General features: G+C 43.3%; 1 protein-coding gene across 27 annotated transcripts in view; it reads right to left on the bottom strand.

Moving 5' to 3' along the window:
• The window catches only part of pms1 (PMS1 homolog 1, mismatch repair system component), a 101,397-nt gene extending 85,916 nt beyond the window's left edge, over positions 1 to 15,481 (bottom strand). For 2 of the 27 annotated variants that reach the window (XM_078228564.1, XM_078228588.1), the window contains exons 1-4: positions 15,373 to 15,481; positions 9,832 to 9,989; positions 8,536 to 8,718; positions 4,375 to 4,477 (exon numbers count right to left, since the gene is read on the bottom strand). In XM_078228564.1, the coding sequence (XP_078084690.1) occupies positions 4,375 to 4,477; positions 8,536 to 8,718; positions 9,832 to 9,963 (418 nt within the window). In that variant the 5' untranslated portion in view covers positions 9,964 to 9,989; positions 15,373 to 15,481. The other 25 variants (XM_078228590.1, XM_078228586.1, XM_078228585.1 and 22 more) reach the window with 25 other exon arrangements.
• Positions 15,482 to 15,710: the final 229 nt, after the last annotated feature.

Here is a 15,710-nt window from a genome sequence, read left to right as displayed (position 1 = left end):
GAATACACTATTTTATTCAGTAGGTCCGATAGCCAATGATAGCACAGTAGTTAGCACTGCTGCTTCACAGCTCCAGGGTCCCGGGTTCGATTCCAAGCTCGGGTCACTGTCTGTGTGGAGTTTGCACATTCTCCTCGTGTCTGCGTGGGTTTCCTCCGGGTGCTCCGGTTTCCTCCCACAGTCCAAAGATGTGCGGGTTAGGTTGATTGGCCAGGTTAAAAATTGCACCTTAGAGTCCTGGGATGTGTAGGTTAGAGGGATTAGCGGGTAAATATGTGGGGGTAGGGTCTGGGTGGGATTGTGGTCGGTGCAGACTCGATGGGCCGAATGGCCTCCTTCTGCACTGTAGGGTTTCTATGATTTCTATGATATTACTGCAAGGCAAGGAATAAATAAATCCTCAGATAAATTTGATGAAGTTCTAAAATGCTTTGATACAGATTTTAAATCTAAGCAGCAACAAAATTTGAGAGAGATCAAATTTCAACAAACGTGTCCAACAGCCTGGAAAACTGATTTACTCTTTTATTTTAAAAAAGGTATACAGATTGGCTGAAGGCTGTGACTAGTTACTTTAAGTTTGAACTGATACTTATAGTACAGGAGGCCATTCAGCCTGTACGACAACAATTCCACCCAGGCCCTATCCCCGTAACCCCATGTATTTACTCTGCAAACTCCCCCTGACACTAAGGGAGAATTTAGCATGCCCAATTCACCTAATCTGCACATCTTTGGAGTTTGGGAGGAAAGCTAGAGCACCCGCAGGAAATCCACGCAGACACAGGGAGAACATGCAAACTCCACACAGCAAGTCAACCAAGGTCCCTGGCACTGTGAGGCAGCAGTGCTACGCACCGTGCCACCTAAGGGGCAGAATTGTTGTCAGAATGGCTGACGATGCCCTTTCAGACATACTGCAGGTCAAAGAAGATCTGACTCTTCTGACCATCCAGATAATTAGTCTGAAATCCACCAACAGCACCGATCCATTTTATGTGGCGAAGACAAGTCATGGTACAGAGCAACCCCAACTGTCCATCTTGTAAAGCAACAAGGAACAGAGTCACTCCAGGCCTAGGAAGTCAACCTAAATTGACCACAAGAGGGTGAGTAATCATGTCAGCACTCTGCAGCCTAATGATCTCACAGGTGAGAGCAATGTCCACCAATTTCAGTGCAGTCTTTTAACCGTAACCACCTGGGATACTTTGGAAAGCTATACAAAGCTAAAACACACATTTGGGCAGAGGATCCTAAGACAATCCAGCAGATTGAGGTACCACACCAGGAAGGGACCCAACTGTGCTTTTTGGATGAGGTCAAGCATCCTGGATTCCCTTTTTGAAATATGGACAGCTCAGTAAATGATCACTTCACCAACTTCAAACTGAACATGAGAGCCAGTGTGTTGCAGTACATTTGGATAAGGAACCGTGGCTGAGACACCAGTGGCTACCACATTGCTCTACAAACACATTGCTCTACAGGCCTGGAGGAATCCGACTTCCAGACATGATCCCAGAATCACTAAATTCAGTGCATTTTATTTACTGCTTTGCTATCATTGAGAATATTCAATGTGATTTACCACTTAACGTGTCTGATGAACCACTAAGGTATGGCAACAAGCAGATATTCAAAGTCATATACATAATCTAAAACAAAACCTTTTCTCTCTTCAGCAGAGATGCTCGTGTTGCCCTTAACTTTCTTAAAGTAGTGCAAGATGTCAAGACAACCTCTGTCGTCAACTACACAGAACTGCAAGTTGCTGAGAGGCACAGCTTTAAAGAGTCTTGACTGGAACTTCAGTTCTGAATTGTCTTCACTTATTGCAGAGCTGGTTTGTCCAATTTCTTTGCAGGGGGCAGAAGTTCTTCTTTAGTCAGACCAACCAAATCATCAGATAATTACCACTATACCATGAGTGGAAGGCACACAAAAAATAAACAGCAATAGAAGAATGAACTCCAAATCCAGGTTCCAACGGTATTTGTCACACCATCTGACACTCCATGCTCCACATGTCCTCAGAAGATATGTTGTTAAATTTCCCCAGACTACCAACAAGAACATAAGAAATAGGAGGAGTAAACTATATGGTACATAGAGCCTGCGCCTTCATTCAATATGGTTCTTCTTAAATATATTCAATAATGGAGCATTCACAATCTTCTGGGTAGAGAATTCCAAAGATTCATAACCCTTTGGGTGAAGTAATTTCTCCTCATTTCAGTTCTAAATGATCAGTCCTTAAGCTGAAACTGTGTTCCTGTGTTTTAGATTCCTCAACCAACTCAATCTCAGTGAACTAACTCAGTGTCATTTTATGCAACAGTCTCATTGTGAAACCCTTGAAAATATGTTACACCTCACTGAATAAGATGTAACTGGGTTTGTGACATGATTACTTCCAAAAAGCTTCACTGGCTCTAAAAAACTAATTCTTTATTTCCAGAATGTCAAACATCTCCATAATGATAAAAAAATGTGAAGTTGTAAGTCTGTTCATGGTACATTTCAGTTTCTCCTGAATGTCTCAATAATTTAATTTGCTATCTGTAACAATTTAAATAAGTGAAAAATTCAGTGCATTTTACTTACTGCTTTGCTATCATTGAGAATATTCAATGTGATTTACCTCTTAACCTGTCTGATCATCTCACTGTTACTGGGTGCCTAGCAATCCCCTTGATCGTTAGCGCTTCTGTGGGTAGTTTTCTTTAAGATTAGTGACAAGTACTGTTGATGAACCGGTGAATGTACAATTCTGGATACATTGTCCCTCGAAGCTTGTTAATCTATACTGTTACCACTGACAGATAATCACTCTAAATGTATTTATTTAAAAACTTCCTATATGCACTGCATGGTAGAATTTGATTTTTTGGGTTAATGGTACTTCAGGATGTTTAAAGTTTATTTATTAGTGACACAGGTAAGCCTACATTAACACTGCAATGAAGTTAGAGAAAACCCCCCAGTCACCACACTCCGGCACCTGTTCAGGTACACTGAGGGAGAATTTAGCATGGCCAATGCACCTAACCAGTTTGACTTTCAGACTGTGGAAGGAAACTGGATAACCTGAGGAAACCCACCCAGACACGGGGAGAATGTGCAGACTCCGCATAGATAGTGACCAAAGCCAGGAATCAAACCCAGGTCCCTGGCACCGTGAGGCAGCAGTGCTAACCACTTGCCACTATGCCTGTTACCATTATTTTTAAATTAATTAAATTGAATTTTGACTTACTTTTCCCCAAAGAATGTTACAACTGTTGAAGATCCAAAGTTGAGATCTGAACCCTCTGAGGTACAAGATACATGCGCACACAAATATAGAGGCATAGAAACTAGAAGCAGTAGGCCATTCGGCCCTTCAAGCCTGCTCCACCAGTCATTTTGATCATCAAATTCAATATCCTGATTTCCTCCTCCCCCCCCATAGCCCTTGATCCCTTTAGCCCCAAGAGCTATAATCACACAACGTTTTGGCCTCAATAACACTTTGTAGGAATTCCATACATTCACCACCCTCTGGGAGAAGATATTTCTCCTCACCTTAGTTCTAAAAGATTTACCCCTTATCGTCAGCTATGACCCCCTAGTTCTGGACTCCCCCACCATTGGGAACATTCTTTCTGAATCTACCCTGTTGTAACCCTGTTAGAATTTTATAAGCTTCTATGAGATCCCCTCTCATTCTTCTAAACTCCAGTGAATATAATCCTAACCGGCTTGGTTCTTCTCATGACACAACTGCCATCCCAGGAATCAGCCTGATAAATCTTCGCTGTACTACCTCTATAACAAGGACATCCTTCCTCAGATAAGGACATCAAAACAGTACCGCAGATGTGGCTTCACTAACATCCTATACAGTTGCAGCAAAACATCCCTATCCTCCTCACAGTTCACCCTCCCACCCAACTTTGTATCATCTGCAAATTTGGAGATAATACATTTAGCTCCCTCTTCCAAATCATTAATATATAATGTTAACAGTTGGGGTCCTAGGACAGATCCAAGCAGAACCCCACTAGTCATTGACTGCCAATCAGAAAAAGACCCATTTACGCCAACTCTTTGCTTCCTATCTGCTAACCAGCTTTCTATCCGTCTCAAGACATTACCTGTAATCCCATGTGCTTTAACTTTACTTAGTAGTCTGTTAATGAGACCTTGTTGAAAGCCTTATGAAAGGCTTATAATAAGCCACATCCACTGGTTCTCCTCAGTTAACTCTATTAGTTACATCCTCAAAGAATTCCAATAAATTTGTTAAGCATGATTTCCCCTTTGTAAATCCATGCTGACTTTGTCTGATTATACCATTGCCTTCCAAATGCTGAGTATATATCGTAATACCTTGGCCTATGTGAGAAGGCTTCTGTGAAATGATGTGTCCAGCATTGTCCAAGGTATATTGAGTACTCACTTCATCAGCAGTTGTCTTAGTTGTGACAATAACCTGTGAAAAAAGGAGGCAAAATGAGGCTAAATTGTATCTCTATTATCAAAGTTTTATAAAAATAGTAAAGGCAAACCACAAAGACTTAACGAGTAAATAAATGCACTGTCTGGTGTGGATCAGTGCTATGCAAATCAGGTCTAGGTTAAATGGCTGGTTAAAGGTGTACTGTGATTTGATTATTGTCATATGTATTGGTATACAGTGAAAAGTATTGCTTCTTGCGCATTATACAGACAAAGCATACCATTCATAGAGTACATAGGGGAGAAGGAAAGGAGAGGGTACAGAATATAGTGTTACAGCCATAACTAGAGCGTAGAGAAAGATCAACTAATATAAGGTAGGTCAATTCAAAAGTCTGTGGGAAGGTGCATTTCAATTAGCCTCAGTTTTTCTTGGTTAGTGAACAGAAAATGTCCTAGAAACATAGAAAATAGGAACAGTATGTCATGTGGCCCTTCAAACCAGTCCTGCTATTCAATATGATCATGGCTGACCCTCTATCTCAACACCATACTTCCACTCTCTTCCCATACCTCTTGACGCCTTTAGAGTCCAGAGTCTAAAAATCTATGTTCTTCTTAAATATATTCAGTGACCTGGCCTCCATAGCCTTCTGTGGTATAGAATTCCACAGGTTCACCTCCTTCTGAATGAAGATGTTTCTCCTCATCTCAGTCCTAAAAAGCCTCCCCCACATCCTGTGACTCCTTGTTTTAGACCCCACCCCCGCCACAGGAATCAACATCCCAGCATCCAGACTGTCCAGCCACGTCAGAATTTTATATGTTTCAATTAGATCCCCTCTCATTCTTCTAAATTCCAGTGAATACAGGTCCATCCTATACATGTATTGCCTCAATGCACCTCCACCTGTCACTTGTTCGTAAAGTTGCTCGCTTTTCTTGCAACCTCTTACAGCTCTAACATATTTTCCCTCCCTTCATTTCTGACAAAGAGTTAAAGGACTCGACACGTTAACTCTGCTTTCTCTACTAGATGCTGGCTGACCTGCTGAGGTTTTGTAGCATCCTGTGTTCTTGGCCTATATTACCACCAATCCCGTGCACTTTAATTTTGCATACTAAACTCCTCTGTGGGACTTTATTCAAAATCCAAATACACCACATTCACTGGTTCACCCTTATTTATTCTACAAGTTGCATCCTTTAAAAACTCCAGTAGGTTTGTCAAACATGGATTTCCCTCTCATAAATCCATGTTGGTTTAGTCTAATCCCACTGATATTTTCTAAGTGTCCTGTTATCGCATCCTTTACAATAGACTCGAGTGTTTTCCCCACTACTGGTGTTAGGCTCACTGATCTGTAATTCCCTGTTTTCTCCCTCCGTCCTTTTTTAAATAGAGGGATTATGTTTGCCACCCTCCAATCTGCTGGGAACTGTTCCAGAATCTACAGAATTTTGGAAAATGACAACCAACACATCACTATTTCCATGGCCATCCCCTTTGGTACCTTGGGATGTAGATTATCGGGCTCTGGGGATTTATCACCTTTCAGTCCCATTAATTTCTCCAACACTATTTTTCTAGTAATACTAATTTCCTTCAATTCCTCCTCCTGGACCCTTGATTTCTTAGAATTTCTGGGAAATTATTTGCATCTTTCTCCACAAAGACAGAACTAAAGTAATTGTTTAATTGCCCTGCCATTTCCTTGTTCTCTATTATAAATTCTCCTGTTTCAGACTGTAAGGGACTTACATTTGTCTTCAATAATCTTTTTATATATTTATAGAAGCTTTTACAGTCCACTTTCATGTTAATCGCAAGTTTACTCTCATGCTCTATCTTTCCCCTCTTAATCAATCTCTTTGCCCTCCTTTGCTGAATACTGAACTTCTCCCAATCTTCAGGCATGCTACTTTTTCTGACAACTTCATATGACTCTTCTTTGGATCTAATACAATCCTTAATTTAATTTGTAAGCTATGGTTGGGCAGCTTTTCCTGTTTTGTTTGTGCGTCAGAAAGGAATATATAAGTGTTGCAATGCATTCATTTATTCTTTAAATGTTAGCCATTGTTCCTCTCAAGGTATATGGAGAGCAGGCAAGAAAATGGAGTTGAGGCAGAAGATTGTACGGAATCATGGAGTAGGCTCGAGTGTCCACATGGTCAACTCAAGCTCTTTTTTAAAATTATATACAATGTCCTTATGCTTACTGTTGAGAACATCACGTAATTTAACAATTGTTTCAAATCAAATAAAGACTCAAATGACAAGGTAACCCCCGGTGTGGAATTTCACTTAACTGGACCAAGATTGGAGAACCGGGCATGAAGTCAATTGATGGCGATCCTACTTTTTTGGTGATTTACTTTAATGATAGAAAATCAGGAGCATTACTAATCAGGTACACTATTTTACACCCTGTTCTCTGATCTGCACTTCTGTCAAGCAAGACTCTTATCAGGAGTAGAGATTCTCAATTTTTTGGGACAACGGTGCTAAACCTGTGACATCTGTTAGCCTCGAATCAAAATTGTTTTAATCAGAGAATTGCATCAATGTGTTATGGTGGAATTAAAGTGATGGACACAAAATGGTTACCTGGGAAGGGACATTAAAAGGCACTGGCTTTTGGCACTGACAGTTACACAAAAAGCTAAAACCTGCAGTATCTGAATTGCTGCAGGAAGCTGGTCAGAGCTTGAGGCACTTTAGATAAGAGCAGACCCAGAACAATGAGTCTGATAATATGGTCAGCCACAGATGGGGACATAAATACATAAACGTAACAAGATCAGCCACTGAATGTATAGATCAAAACCAGTCATTGATAGAGGACATAACTGCATAAATGTATCCATTCTATGTACAATGATATGTTAACTGTCCATGTCCGTACCTGTCTGCTTGTAACGATGTGTTAACTATCGATGTCCATATCTGTCTACTCAACTTGTAACGATGTGTTAACAGCTAATGTCCGTACTGCCCATTGTCTAAAAGGTATAAAAATGATCAACTACCATTGTGTAGTTGAGAAGGTAGCTGCCAAGTACTGCGGAGTACCAGTGCTTTCTCCCAAAGCTTTGTCCGAAATAAAACTGCATTATTGAAACCTCCAAGTCTGACTCCGAAGTGGTAAATTTCCCACAACAAATGCTTCCTGACTAATGGATACATGCTGCAATGAGTCAAATTATACATTTTGTCATACACGAAATTGTCATGCATCTCCTCGGCATCAGCCAATCATCAGTTGGTCATAGAAAGGATCTCTATCCACACTCCAGACCAGGAAATGGTGCCTCACACCATAAAAACACGTGTCTCTTAGATTGCTGCCAGCCTCAAACCAGTATGTGTATACTGCTTTGCGCAGTTAGCAATCTCATTTATATTGCTGGCTGCTCCTCACGTTAAGGTCAGTGGCAAAGTATTGGGCATATCTACTGGAACATATTTAGAGGTCAATTTTCTGGGTAACTAATTATCAATATAACTAGAGCACAGATTGCAGTATTGCTTCCATCTTGACATAAGACGGGGTCAAAAGGTTATTTTCAAAGTACTTTGGGAGAATTATTCAAGTTTTCAATTAGTCCCATTTCCCTGCTCTTTCCTCGAAGCTCTACAAAATCTCATTCATCCCATGCAGGAAAACAACTTTTTGCTTCTCGGTGTCTTTCCATAACTGTATAACTAAAAATGCCACATTTGTGGAATGAGGGAACTGAATTTTTGTTAGCAGTTCATGGGAGAATTATTCAAGTTTTCAATTAGTCCCATTTCCCTGCTCTTTCCTCGAAGCTCTACAAAATCTCATTCATCCCATGCAGGAAAACAACTTTTTGCTTCTCGGTGTCTTTCCATAACTGTATAACTAAAAATGCCACATTTGTGGAATGAGGGAACTGAATTTTTGTTAGCAGTTCATGGCACTACAAGTTGCCACCCTGACACAAAACATCACGGAAGTTAATTGTTAGTCTGTTGACAATCAACATCCTGAATGTCATTTTAATAATGTGAATAATCGGAATGTGGCAGCCTTAATAACATTTGATATAATATCACTTTCTTACCTCAGACACAGTACAGATGGAACCTAAAGCTTCACCACGAAATCCATATGTTTCCAGGGCTTCCAAGTCCTCATGATGACTAATCTTAGATGTGTAGTGTTTGAGTCCCATGACAGGGGTGTCAACAGCTTTGATTCCATCACCATTGTCTCGTACTTCTATCCTGTCAAACCCACTGTTTTCCTGTTTCAGATACAAAGAGCCATGAATGGTTCTTTTAGCTTTATTATGACTTTAAATTAAGTTAATCACGAAAGATGTTAAGCACCCTTCATTTGCAGCAAACAAGTCTTGCTTACAAAGCATTTAATAATCAAAAGATTCAGACCAATAGTTAAGGCTTTTACATCACAAAAGCGAATGTTGCAGCATGCAGGCGCATCCTGTTAAAATTCAGTGCAATGAATAATCTAGTGTCACTAAATTCTGCAGCTGTATCCCATTTTGCATTTTAATGTACTTGGTAGAAAAGATGGAGAACTTTCAGTTAAAATTCTAATTTTGGCATGCAGAGGACAAATGTGTGGAATAGTCTATCACAATGTGAAAATGAAAGTAGACAATGAAACACATTTTATGAGGGTGATGGATGTTTGGTGGAAAGGACTACTGAACGATAGAGGTGAAGTTGGATAAATGTCAATGATCTTTGAGACTATCCAGATGATTGGAGAGGTTGCTTTCAGTGTCGGTATAGTCCTACCTTGCTCAGGAAATTGGGATTACCCAGGGAGAGGGGGTAAATTTGTCCAAGTTTGCCAGTTGAGGCAATATAAGTCATCACGCTCTCTTGGAATGTGCTTGATTACACTGGGAGCAGGAGGCAAATTTTCTAATAAGTTTTTTTGGGAATTGCCACAGATTTTTCTTTGTCTTACCCAAGAATTAGCATGCCTAACATGTCGGTAACGTTCAAGACCCCATCATCTAATTGAGAGGGGGAAACATGATCCCAAACAGCAAGTGCGGTATACCAGACACAAAATCCTGAAAACAGGTTGGGAGTAGTAGATATGGCTCCCCACTGCATGATACTAGATTGCACAGTAACATCTAATTCAGTGGTAATATCAATCACTAGATTTATAATGACATCTGCTGAAAGACCACAATTCGGCACATTTCTAGAACAAAAATTCAGTTAAAAAAATAATTGTTTATTGTAATTCTTTAATGACTGCCATTTAATTAGTTAAAGCTGAATTTGAGAAATTTTTCTCAGTTTAACCGCACAGAATGCGATTATTGCTGAGCCAAAATGAGCCTTGACTGAAAAAGAAATGCGAAGCCACTTACTAATTTGACTTCAATGCTTGTTGCATTAGCATCCAATGAGTTTTCCACAAGCTCCTTCACTACATTAACCACAGAGGTTATTGTCTGAGAGCTGGAAAGAAGTCGAACGGTATCCGGTGGTAACTGTTGCATGACGATCTTGCTTAACCAATGCAGCCCTGTAACAAGATGTATTGCTTAGAAAAAAAATATGGGCTTGTTCTGACTGCCAATAGGAAATGGACAAACCAATGAAATAATTAGTCTAACCACACCTTATCCCGAAACGTTGTTTCCCACGAAGACTTGCATTACGAGCATATTCAGACATAGGCTATCTTCGGGCCATACAAAGGAATGCCATCCATGGCAACGGCATGGTTATAATGATGGGCACTACTTTATCCTACGACATGCAGTATAATCTGAACAGCATTGTAACGCTGATGCATTTTCGGGGCTGCCGTTTCCTGGAGGAACGGATGTTCCTGATTAGCATTTGAAAATTATATATTTTGAGCGAGATGTTAAAGTACCTGTACCAGCAACAGCAACCCGGGTTTGAAACCCACAAGACTCAGTATTAACTAAGTCAAGTAATGGATTAGTCTCACAGGGGGAGACTATTCATAGGAATCAGCCTGAATTGAGTCCCTCCTGTCAAATGTCTACTGACCTTCTGGTCCTTATTAGTCTTCAATATCAGACCTCAAATAAAATTCATCCAGACTTGAAACATTGGCTCTGTTCTCTCTCCACAGATGCTGTCAGACCTGCTGAGATTTTCTAGCATTTTCCGTTATTGTTTCGGATTCCAACATCTGCAAGAATTTGTTTTTATCTGTGGTTTTAAGTTGCAAAAGAGAGTTGAGGCACAGTCCCTTAAATTAATACAGTCTAGCAGATCAAGACTTTAGAAAGTTGAGTGTGATCTAAAGGGGTGAGTCGAAAAAGAAAACCAAATGGAGATTGTGATTATGTTCTCAGAGAGAACAGAGATTAATGGCAAAGCAATCACTTAGTTGCTTTATTTTCAACATAAAAGTGACAGAACTGAAAGTACCAATTAGATTGTCTCATATGGATTGTGTTCTTGGGACACTAGTTAATGGCTTGTAAAATAAATAAACTACCAGTGCATGTGCTACAGTTCCCTGCAAAACACCTGTGAAACAACTAGTGACCCTATCACAGAGTTTCACTGGAAAACAAAGGCAGCAAGGAGAGCTGAGGATATTCTGGAATCACATATGGGTGATTAGGTTTGAGAGTGAGAAAAGAATGAAGGCAGGAGTAATGGTGCGAATGCAGCCAAGGAACCCGCCATTAGAAGAAAAACTCAGTAATGTAAAATGATATTTAGAAATTCCGGGGCCATCAGGGCAAGTACAAGTTAAGATGGAAAAACTGAAATAAAGAGATGAGATTTTTTTTTTTAAAAGGCTGAGTGGCTGTAAAAGTGTCTTAGCAGAAAAGTCCATGGGGAAAATTAACAGGGAAAGCATTTGTGCAGTGAATTTGAATACTAAATTTAAAATGAGTAAAGCACTTCCTGTATTTAAATCTTCTCAAAGAGTAGCAGGAAAAGAGAAGTCTGCAAGACTGCATTAAGAGACTGTCAAACGAGTTCAACTATTTCAGCACTGAAATAACTTTCAAGCAACAAAATTAAGTAAATTATTTTTAGTTAATTCACACAATTATAAATTGAAGGGTGATCTTGGGTTCCAAACATTTCTGCCAAAATTGTATTTATTGCTAAAACATTTGCACTTTTGATATAAAAAAAAGACAAACCTATTAAAAAATGTCTCGCAGTGTTTTGAGATCAGAGCGGATACATATTCAGTAATTTACATGTGCAGCAGTGAAGGACAACCTAGGCTAGTGAGTGGGCTGCATGAGTGCCCCCCCTTCATCTCCACGGGCCATAAGATTGAAATCAGGCGTGTGCACTATGACCCCACGAATAAGATTAAATACATTTAATACGCACTAAATATTTCATAACAAGTCATAAAAATGCGGAATCATTCATACATTAATAGAACGGTCACAAACTTCAAAAAGCAATACAAAACTATCGAAAGTCACTGCATCCCTCTCATTTAACGTTCATCTAAGTCTCTGCTTTTGTGTTTCTGTAGCTCCCTTCAGATTTGGAAGCTGCCAAGCACATTGGGCAGAAGCTAGCAAAGGTTTTGCAATGCAAAAGGAATCTCTCTTAACATCGTATTTTTTTGGAACTGATATCACTTTGAGAAAAATGGCCTCCCTTTCTGTTCAATAACAAAATAATCCAACCCCCAACTTGCTTTTATCATTTTGCCCCTATCACCGATTTTCCTCTTTTTGGTTACTTCTTCTTCCTCTGTATTTTTTGATATTGCACTTGATTCTGCTTCTTTATTATGCCACTTCAACACAAAGCAAATTAAACTAACATGAAAAGTGCAACCTCTCACATCCACTGGTGTAACCAAGATGGTCTCCCAGGATAGGGTAATTCTGCTAACTGCATTCGTGTACCTAGAATTTGCAGGGCACGCAGAATGAACTGAGATAGTATTTTCAATTGACGCAGATGGAGTGCACAGTTCTGTCATACACTTCACATGTGTATCACCTCAGGGATATTAGCGGGAAAGAATGGGCACCGGGCATCAAGATGTAACATTCAGAACCCGGATGAGCCACAGGTTGCCATCTATTTATCGACAGCATTTCCTCAAGTTGTGCAATCAGTTAAATATTTCAGGAATTTGCTAGGGCAAGTACCTTGAATTTATGAAGAAATAATAGAGCTGTCATCAATAGCTCTCTGATGCAGCCAACCTAAGCACCTCTTATCACACAAATCAACTGCTTTAAATACCGGTACTTTGCGTCAATAGAAGAAGTCTGTCTTCTGGCTGTAAAGTCCTCCAGAGCTACCACACCAGCATACCTGGTCAACAGGCGGCTGTCGTATCATTGCACAGCGGGGCAGACTCTTCACTCACTCCCAGACTCCACATTCACTCCCAGTACCATGGGAATCCCTACAGTGCAGAAGGAGGCCATTTGTCAAATCGAGTCTGCACTGACTCTCCCAAAAAAGCAGGTGGCTAATCCATCTGACCTATACATCTTTGAACTGTGGGAGGAAACCAGATCACCCAGAGGAAACCCAGGCAGACACAGAGAGAACATGCAAACTCCACACAGACAGTGACCCGAGGCCAGAATCAACCTGGGTTCCTGGTGCTGTGAAGCAGCAGTGCTAAACACTGTGCTGACTAAACAGGCTCCACACACTCCCCATACTGGCTGGACACTGGGCGGGACCGACTCCGCACTCACTCCCAGGTTGGACAGGCTCCTCGCTCGGTCGCTCACTCCCAGGCTGGACATGCATGCATGCGTGCGTACATGCGTACACGATTGGTCGTTTGCTCGCTCCCAGGCTGGACAGGCTCCGCACTCACTCCCAGTGCCTGCTGGACAGCGTCCACACTCACTCCCAGTGCCTGCTGGACACTGGGTTGGACAGGCTCCACACACACTCCTCGCACCTGCTGGACACTGGGCTGGACAGGCTCCATACTCACTCCCAATATCTGCTGGACCAATACCAGTACCATCATCCCGGTACCAAAGAAAAGCCAAGCAGTGTACTCAATTACTATCATCCGGTGGCCAGGTGGCTCTGGCATCCATCGTTATGAAGTGCGTCGGAAGGTTAGTCATGGCACAATTCAGTTCCAGCCCCTCCAGATTGCTTGGATCCACTACAGTTCGCCTACCGTCGCAACAGGGTCTACAGCAGACGCCATCTCCCTAGCCCAGCATTCAACCCTGGAACTCCCAGATAACAAAGACACCTACGTATTGACTATAGTTCAGTCTTCAACACCATTATTCCTATGAAACTCATCTCCAAACATTACATTTTGCATTCTCTCCTTCCCTTCTCTATGAATGGTATGCTTTATCTATACAGCATGCAAGAAACAATACTTTTCGGTGCACACTGACACGTGACAACAATAAATCAAATCAAATACTGGACTGGACAGGGGCCCACACTCAATCCCAATACTTGCTGGACACTGGAGTGGACAGGCTCCACACTCGCTCCCAGTGCCTGCTGGACACTGGACTGGACTGGACAGGCTCCACACTCACTGCCAGTATCTGCTGGACACTGGACTGGACAGACTCCACACTCACTCCCAGTACCTGCTGGACACTGCTGGACAGGCTGAACACTCACTCCCAGTACCTGCTGGATACTGGACTGGACAGGCTCCACACTCACTCCCAGTACCTGCTGGACACTGGACTGGAAAGGCTGCACACTCACTCCCAGTACTTGCTGGACACTGGGCTGGACAGGCTCCACACTCACTCCTAATCCTGCTGGACACAGCTGGACAGGCTCCACACTCACTCCCAGTACCTGCTGGACACTGGGCTGGACAGGCTCCACACTCACTCCCAGTACCTGCTGGACACTGGACTAGACAGGCTCCACACTCACTCCCAGTACCTGCTGGACACTGGACTGGCCAGGCTCCACACTCACTCCCAGTACCTGCTGGACACTGGGCTGGACAGGCTCCACACTCACTCCCAGTACCTGCTGGACACTGGGCTGGACAGGCTCCACACTCACTCCCAGTACCTGCTGGACACTGGGCTGGACAGGCTCCACACTCACTCCCAGTACCTGCTGGACACTGGGCGTTTCCACTTGTTGTTAAACTTCTTACGACACTGGGCTGGACAGGCTCCACACTCACTCCCAGTACCTGCTGGACACTGGGCTGGACAGGCTCCACACTCACTCCCAGTACCTGCTGGACACTGGACTGGCCAGGCTCCACACTCACTCCCAGTACCTGCTGGACACTGGACTGGCCAGGCTCCACACTCACTCCCAGTACCTGCTGGACAGGCTCCACACTCACTCCCAGTACCTGCTGGACACTGGACTGGACAGGCTCCACACTCACTCCCAGTACCTGCTGGACACTGGACTGACCAGGCTCCACACTCACTCCCAGTACCTGCTGGACAGGCTCCACACTCACTCCCAGTACCTGCTGGACACTGCACTGGACTGGACAGGCCCCACACTCACTCCCAGTACCTGCTGGACAGGCCCCACACTCACTCCCAGTACCTGCTGGACAGGCTCCACACTCACTCCCAGTACCTGCTGGACACTGGGCCGGACAGGCTCCACACTCACTCCCAGTACCTGCTGGACACTGGACTGGCCAGGCTCCACACTCACTCCCAGTACCTGCTGGACAGGCTCCACACTCACTCCCAGTACCTGCTGGACACTGGACTGGACAGGCTCCACACTCACTCCCAGTACCTGCTGGACACTGGACTGGCCAGGCTCCACACTCACTCCCAGTACCTGCTGGACAGGCTCCACACTCACTCCCAGTACCTGCTGGACACTGCACTGGACTGGACAGGCCCCACACTCACTCCCAGTACCTGCTGGACAGGCCCCACGCTCACTCCCAGTACCTGCTGGACAGGCTCCACACTCACTCCCAGTACCTGCTGGACACTGGGCCGGACAGGCTCCACACTCACTCCCAGTAGCAGTTCCGCGCGCCTCCTGTGCTGGCGGAAACCCCGCCTACTTCCCCCATGATCTCTACTGATTGGCGGAGAGGCTGGTCTCCGATGATTGGTGGAGAGTGTCGGTTCCGGTGATTGGCGGAGAGGCTGGGCTCTGCTGATTGGCCGAGAGGCTGGGCTGCGGTGATTGGCGGAGAGGTTGGGCTCCGGTGATTGGCGGAGAGGTTGGGCTGCGGTGATTGGCGGAGAGGCTGGGCTACGGTGATTGGCGGAGAGGCTGGGCTCCGCCTGTCACTCACGCCGCGTCACCAGGT

The sequence above is a fragment of the Mustelus asterias genome, chromosome 14, assembly GCF_964213995.1.
Source record: "Mustelus asterias chromosome 14, sMusAst1.hap1.1, whole genome shotgun sequence".
Taxonomy (NCBI): domain Eukaryota; kingdom Metazoa; phylum Chordata; class Chondrichthyes; order Carcharhiniformes; family Triakidae; genus Mustelus; species Mustelus asterias.
This window is presented reverse-complemented; position numbering and strand designations above follow the sequence as displayed.